General features: G+C 41.3%; 1 protein-coding gene across 1 annotated transcript; it reads right to left on the bottom strand.

Moving 5' to 3' along the window:
* Positions 1 to 304: 304 nt before the first annotated feature.
* hepacama (hepatic and glial cell adhesion molecule a) lies at positions 305 to 7,270 on the bottom strand. Its single transcript, XM_072391734.1, has 7 exons — positions 7,003 to 7,270; positions 4,297 to 4,644; positions 3,704 to 3,985; positions 2,617 to 2,707; positions 2,271 to 2,338; positions 2,052 to 2,122; positions 305 to 1,083 (listed from the first exon to the last, which is right to left on the bottom strand). Exons 1-7 carry the CDS (start codon positions 7,103 to 7,105, stop codon positions 727 to 729), a joined length of 1,320 nt encoding a protein of 439 aa, XP_072247835.1. The 5' UTR covers positions 7,106 to 7,270; the 3' UTR covers positions 305 to 726.
* Between the last annotated feature and the right edge of the window lie 686 nt (positions 7,271 to 7,956).

The following is a 7,956-nucleotide window of genomic DNA, read 5'->3' as shown; positions in this document are numbered from 1 at the left end:
GTGTATGCAGTTAAAATAAAGTATATACTAAAATGTTTGGGTGACATCTACTGGACTAGATAAGCATTACATATCATCAAGACTGGCAGCTCTCACAAACACAGAAAAAGTTGGTCATTTCTCATATAGTGTGTTTGAAAACAATAACTATATATCATTACTGCAGAATTCTGGAGAGAGATTGAAAAACAAAGCATGAAGCGAACACCTATGTGAACTGTTTTTTTTTTATTGTTACTAAAAAAAAAAGATAACAAGATGCAAATCATTGCAATGATTTTTATTACCTTAGGTTATACTGTGACCTAAAGTGGAACAGGAATACAGTGTGAACAGTTTAATTGCTTAAAAGAAAACAAAGCTCTCAAACTTTGAAAACTATTAACTTACATATGTACAAGTGTATATCAAAACTTTCCAAGAATCAAAAAGAGCAAAATATGTATCAGAACTTTAAATTCCTTACTGTCTCAGCATCATACGTATGATATACAGCATGCTGGTGAACAGGACTTTCTTTGTGTGAGGGATCCAACAAAACATCTCAGATATACTGTGCATAGCCATAGAGACATAGACAAAGAATAATGAATATGAAGAGAAAGAAACAACTAGACAATGTCAGAATAAATTGATCTCATAGCAGACTCCAAAAGAAGACCAACAAACTACACACATGCATCACGTATCACAGGGTGAACAGTTACATCCACACAGTTGTCAGTGCTATGATGGACAGTGAGTCTGATCGCTGGGTTCTGGAAACTCTGGCTCTACAGGCAGGTGGCTGGTTGGGATTCCAACTGGAGGACGGACCTTTCTCACTGGGCTGAAACTGCGTGGAGATGACCCTGGGGAGTTAGCAGGGGAGCGGACGGGGTGTAGGGGAGGACCTGGAAGGGGCTGTGGGAGAGGCTGTGCTAGTGGAGAGGGGCTGCGAGGGTACCTGCGGGGAGCAGACCAGACAGGCCGCTCAGTTCTGTTGGAGGTAGGAGGAAGGACTGCAGCATAGGAAACAGGGATAATTGTGTCTGATAGACCAACAGCATTGCCAGAACATTCTTCCAGACGCTCCAGAGTCTCCTGAAATAAGACAATGATGCATGTGTGAGAATCATCCTCATGTGTATTGTGTTTTATTCATATTTTTCATATAATGAAGTCTTTGTTTAAGCTTCAACATAAGCTGGGGCATGTTTATCCTTTTGCTAACTGCATGAATCTATGTGAGGCAATTATGCTCTCTTGGTTGGGTACCACTGGTTCAGAGTGAAATATGCATTGATAACCAACTGCTGCGTCATTATTTGTGTTATCCACAAATGATTTATGAATGGAAGTTCAAGATGCCCTGAGTCTAGCAGCACCACCAGGTCAACATTTTTGGCTTTGAGGTAAATATTTTTTAAAGTTGTTTGATGGTGCAAATCTACTATAGGCCTTTTATTCCCGAACCATGCCCCATTTCTCTCCTACTGCAGCTGAGCCAAAATCACATCTCACACCACAGATGGATTATCACAGAATAATCAGGGTGTTCAAAATTTAAAAATCTTAACAACTCCTCCGATCCTATTTTTCCTGAGATATGTGTTTGCATTCTTTAGCTAGGAGGTCTATGAATGGTCTCAGCAACCATTGTGGGGTATAGGTATTGCATTTAGTACAAACATACACCCTGTCCTTAAAATGAACAAGCTTGCTGCTCAGTTAACTCTTCATGTAGCTCAAGTCTAAGATCAAAGTCAGAATCAAAAGTTTTTTTTACTATCACTTGCAAAACATATGACAATCATCCTCGGCTGTGCTCTGTGCTCTGAACTACTGTGCAGATGTTTACATGCTTGCATGGTAACGTGAGATGGTGAACATGATACATTAAACATGTATTTTTCTAACTTCAAAGCGTTACCGCTGTCATAGTGGGCCTTTGTCATTCTTATCTGATGTTGACTTTCAGCTTTGAACGGTCTCACAGAGCCACCAGCATTGCTGCAAACTCCTCCACTTGTTTTTCTGTTGTAAACCTGCTAAATAAAAGAGGGACTCACATCTTCATTGAGAACATAAAGAGGCATTGGACTCCTTCGACCGAGCGTAGTTGGTTTGGGTACAACATCAACTGCAAAAGATGGATTATCATCATCATTATCCTGTATATTTTAGTGACATTCTGCTGATTTTTTAAATGATTAATCAATGGGTCGGTTCAATGCAACAAGCATTATAAAGGTGCATATTTAAAAATAAGAACTATGAATGTTGCTCACCGTCATGGCCATTTTCACTTTGTTCCATATAAATGGGAGCTCTTTGGGGGACAGGTCGGTGTTTCTTTCTATATCCGGAAAAACAAACACAATCAAAATCATCTTAAAGCTCATCCAAAACTTGCTGCTCAATACACACAAACTAAATGGCACTAAGGGTTTGTTTCCCCCACCCCGTGTTCACAGTGGTATTATGGGGACACTGTGGAGCTGCTTAAGATTCAAGCCACATAATCAAGTGCAATATCAAAGCCAATGAGAGTGAGTGAACAAGACAAGGATAAAGACAAGGAAGTAAGAGAGGAAATGAGGGAGAAGAAGAAAAAGACAAAAGTGCAGCTCTCACTTGGACGGTTTCCAACAGGCACACACAGTCACCAGGGTGATTAGAAGGAATATGCCCCCAGTGGACAGGATGATGTATAGCGAGCTCCGTCCTAAACCAGAGTGATACAGAGTAGTAGACAGAAACACAAAGCAAGAAAGAAAGAAAGATGGAGATGTGTGTTAAAAACAGTCAGACTGACTTGTATCTTTTCTTCACATACATGAATTTCAAAGCTGGATCTGCCACATTGTCTGTAAAAAACCCTTTCAACTCTATTCTTAATTTTCTCTTCGTGCTTGTAAGAATGAGATGAAGTTGCAGCTTCAAAGAAAAAAACTAATAAAGAAAAGAAGTGGAGCAAGAAAACACTTGATTTTTCCTTCTACTTTGCATTTTGGGTTGGTGCTGACATGAATAGGGTGCATTGAAGTAGGACGTCAGGGTAGTCACTTTGGGACTTTGTGTCACACTGCTGTGCATGCAAAGGGAAGAGAGAGCATGTTTGAGGGCCTCCAGCTGTCTGTTCATGCAGTACATCACACTACAGCAATAATGAAGTCAGAATTACTGTGGTCCACCGAGGCACAGCGCCATCTCCACCTGCCTTCTTTCTCTTCTCCCTGCTCATAAATAACTGCCCATTCATTGGACTAGGCTGCCTCGCCCTCTCTCTCAGCCCGACATGTGGCTCTATACTGGCGCCCCGTAACAGCCACTCTGAGCCAACTCTCTCACAATCACAGTTGGGATTTGCACTTGTTGTAAACAACATTGTTAGAGAGGCCAGCATGTGTGTGTATTGCTCAGCATGAGATTATAATTGCTTCAAAGGGCCTGTGAAAATGAATGGTTTGTGAACAAAGTGCTGAAATGTACATAGCTTTCATAACTAGACACACATTTTCAGATTGGCTAGTGTTAAATGAATTATTTTGGCTTCAGAATCCACCCACCAAATATGCTACAATTAGAGATACTTATGATTACTGTGCCTCATTTTTACCTTATACTTGTCTTCCACTCTATTTAAGAGTGATATTTTGTAAATGTTTGAGTGCAAGACTAACCTATACTCTAACTTGTACTGTAGATACATGCCACCTACTGTAGACTGTGAGCTTGACAGGAATGCTCTTCATGCTGCTTATGGGGTTCTCCACTGTGCAGGCGTAAACGTCATCATCTGACATCAGAACGCGTGAGATGGTCAGCACCTTTTGGTCATGTGAAAGCAGCAGACGTGAGTCATTAGTCAGCACCTTGCCTCCCTTCAGCCAGTTGTAGATGGGCTTTGTGCCATTATCGTGGGAACAGTGGAGGTTGAAGTGCTCGCTGTACTCCAGGACCGAAGAGGCCATCATCTGGATGTAAGGTTTGGACATAGGGACTGAGGAGGAAAACAAAACAAAAGCATAGTTGGTTTTGGTCAAAATATATATGAGGGCTTGCCGAGCTATTGTTCTATTGCGTTGAATATCACAAAAGGGCACAAGCAACATTGGGAATCACTCTGTGTCATTCTCTTAAAAAGTGACTCCAGTATTAGAATTACACTCACTCTCGGCAAGATAATATAGGCTCAACTTGTACTGATCTTCTTTTAGCACATAACTCCTCTTCAGTGTCCTGCTCTGATTGCTCAAATGCTTTGAAACATGAGGAAACCCAGATATTTAAAAGAAGAGTAATTTTGTATACCATCCACAGTGAGCTCAATGTAGTGCTCTCCAGTGAACGTGTCATCTGTGATGGAGATTTCAACCTCGTATGCACCCTCATCTGACAGCTGCAGGTTGTGAAGCAGTAGTGAGCCGTTTTCAAACACCAGGATGCGGTTGCGATACTCAGGCCTCAGGTTCCCTATGATATCTGTTCCTATGGACTGCACGACAGTGACGGGTTTCACTTTGTCCTTCTTTAGCTGCCACTTGATGACGGGCTTGTCTATGCTGCTGCTGGAGTAGCTGACAGACAAGAGGGCCTCTTTGCCCACTGTTCCCCTCACCACCTGAGTCTGGCTGGTCACATTCACCCCTGACACCTTACCTGTTAAAAGAGAAAAAAATGGCGGTGAGTTCTTGAATTGAAGACCATATAGAGTGGAAATATGATGCCAGGATGGACACAGAGTTAAGAAATGACAATCATTTTGAAGCTCTTGCTGTTCCACCAAAGAGTGAAACAAAATATGCAGAAACTATGCATAAACCACACTTAACGCAGCAGCACTAATTAATACCATTACTGGTACTGAAAACATGAATGCAAAATCAGAGAAGTATTGACTATAGTTTTCTGCACCAGGGGCAAACATTTCAATGTCAAATTAGAATTACAAAATACAAATGTTAATTTATATGAAAATATCATATTTGTTTCTCTTCCGGATTTACTTGACGTAACAGATCCTTTTCTTAGCATACTGCATAAGTTTTCTGGAATGAACAAATACAAAGATCACTATTCATGGCACAACACCTTATTAAATGAATGCTTGCATTTGATCTCAATGTGGGGCGGTTACCTTTCTTTGTACCTCATTTGCAATTTCTCACCTTGAAAATGTCATTACAGTTTGAGCAAACGCTCAATAAACTGAATTTTTTAGCGCAACACTTTTGCATTATGCAAGTATTCAATTTGTCTCTATGTTTTTAACGGAAGAATGTCTGAGTTGGTTGCATGCACAGTGCACAGGCTGCCCAACGAGTCTGTTTGGAGTTTTGTTAGATGTGTTGGAGAGCTTACTGCTGGATAGAACATTTAGAAGGATTTAAAAGACGATAGGTGTTTGTGCTTTCCCAGGCTTTTCACTAATTCTTAATGTATATAGTTGATCTTTTGGGATTAAACTGGCCAAACTAGATGCATTGAACAGCCAATGCAGAGCAATATGGGTGATATTTAGTTGAAAAAATAGTGACAAAGTAAACAACTGTCTGGTGCAAAAATGGCACGGTGTGAAAATCGTTGTTTCTATTTATACTGTTTGCTCCTGCTGCTGTGAAATTTTTTCAGATGATGAAAATTTGCTCTTCTGTGGCTTTTTTCTGAATAGCTCTTGGCTTAGCTCCCCCATCAGAATTCCTCCAGCACTCTGACTGCTGTCCCATGAAGGTAAGACACTTACTGTTCAGAAGTGCTTTGCTCAATCCAACTTTGAGAAAAAGAAAGAGAAAAAAATCCCCTTCAAACTATACCATCACTTTGAAAAGACTAGCTTGATTCCTTTAGACCTCTGTTTGAAAGAACAAAGGTTTGAGATGTTTTTTTCACCTTCAGTGAGTAAAGCTTAGAAATTCAGAGGCTTACTTTATGCGTCTTATGCAGGCAAAGTCTTCACCATCAAACATGCTGCTACTCTAACTGTCTTGTCACATCATGATCACTCATCTGTTTCTTAGAAACACATCCAGGAATTCCTCATGACCTCCTGGAGGGAACAAATAATATACTAATTTTGATTTGTGTTCCCCAGTTATTGTCCTCCTCCCACAGGGATACAGGGATCAGGTTTTATAGCGTAAGCCACATTTCCACCTTTAGAGGGGTGCCCTGTCTTGGAAACCTAACAAAGCAAAACTAATATGTTCACAGTAGAGGTTCCTATAACTCAGCTGTAGCTGGACACATGGAGGTCTAAACATTGGCTGTGGGCCTTGAAGGGGCTTCCTACTGTTTGGCCTCAGTGATGGAGAGATCAACCTCAGAGAGGAGAGAGGGAGAGAAAGTGTCCGCACTGTTCACTATTCTTTGCAGTGAGCCAGTTAGCTGGGCATCGCCTCATTGCCGTGGCAACCATTTGGTCCGCCTGACAGGGGTTGCCAGGGCAATAAGACAAAGGGCACGATTGTTGGGACTTGTTTCCTCGCTTGAAAAGAGTGAGAGAGGGTTAGAGAGAGAAATTCTTTGTCACTGGTGAAGCTGGAGATAGACACAGGGTCCAGTGATTCTACCAAAAGTGGCCTGGTTGGGTAAACTGGGCCCATGGTACTGTTGTGTAATCAAACCACACAATCTTATTTCTTCACTATCATCGCCATTTCTTATGAATAAAGAAGCTTCCCATATGCAAAAGCAAGCCTCACAAATTTACAAATGTCCTCAAAACTTTTTTATGATCTCTTTTAACCTAGGAGTGCCCTTCTGACAGAACTTCAATGGCCACTCCAGCCTCTTTTGAGCTTTAAACGGGGGCCCTGTGTTAAGCACCACCCATGAACAAATCCATTGTACTGCCGAACCGAAGATCACAAAAGAAAATCATCTGAGACTAACTAACTTAACCTGGATTAACTTCACTAAAAGAATAATGATGTTAGTTAGTTTTGATCTCAGATAAAAATGACAAAAAAAAAAGAAGCTGACTGCAGAAGGTACTTATTCAATGATACTTGGACCTACCTGTGAAGAGGAGAAGGAGAACGAAGAGGCCAAAGAGCGTCAGCAGTGAAGGAATGTCAGTGAAACTGTCGCCTGTAGAGGAAGGCTTCCTCTTCACCTTCATTTTGTGTCCTGGGCAGAGTCTTTCTCCCGCTCAGTGAGCATGGTTTATCCACCCTGGGCACGTCTGTGCGGTACAACACTCTCTCCACTGCCTGTTTGCCTGCAACACTGGCCTCTGCCTGGTCACAGTGAGCCCCACTCTCCCCACAGCACCCCAGTCACAGCCAACAACAGCCAACTGTGCATGTGTGTGTTCATGTGAGACAGAGGCATAGTGTAAGTGAGCTCCCTTTCAATAGAAAGCTCAGATAAAATAATAAGTTTGCTTTTCTAGCCGATTGTCCTAAAGTGTAGGTTATCTTTTAAAGCTTAATTTAAGGTCTTTTTAAAAGTCACTGAGTTATGCTGTTTCATAAAAAGAAATCCTGCAGGGAATAGTACGTTTTTTTAACTATTCTTTAGCCAAATCTGTTGCTTTAAAAGGAACCCACTGAAAGCACTGGAACATTTCTCCCCTCTTCGGCCCACTTTTGTTACATTGCTCTAACTCTTCTTTGGAGTGGAGCCTTGCAATAAACTCACAATTTACCGCTTGGCAACTAAACCTGCTGCTGACCCACATACATACAACTTTGAAGCATTGTGTAGCCAGTATTCCAGAGTAGTCTATGCTGTTGGTTGCATGATCCATGCTATTGTGTCTTTATGAAAGCTACATAAAAGAAGGTAAAAAGAAGGTTGTACTTACTTTGTCCTCTAGGTGGAGTAGAAACTACACTGAGGCAGCATCCTGATGTTTGAGAGGGAGGAGGAAATGCTTTGAAAAGAAGTTGCCTACAAAAGAGTTTGCCATGCTTTGCAATGGAAGCTGTAGAAAGCTAAATAAAAATGTCCAGAAAAGCTGTCAGCAAT

This window comes from Leuresthes tenuis, unplaced genomic scaffold (assembly GCF_036924035.1).
Source record: "Leuresthes tenuis unplaced genomic scaffold, fLeuTen1.0.hap1 SCAF_9, whole genome shotgun sequence".
NCBI classification, from domain to species: Eukaryota; Metazoa; Chordata; class Actinopteri; order Atheriniformes; family Atherinopsidae; genus Leuresthes; species Leuresthes tenuis.
This window is presented reverse-complemented; position numbering and strand designations above follow the sequence as displayed.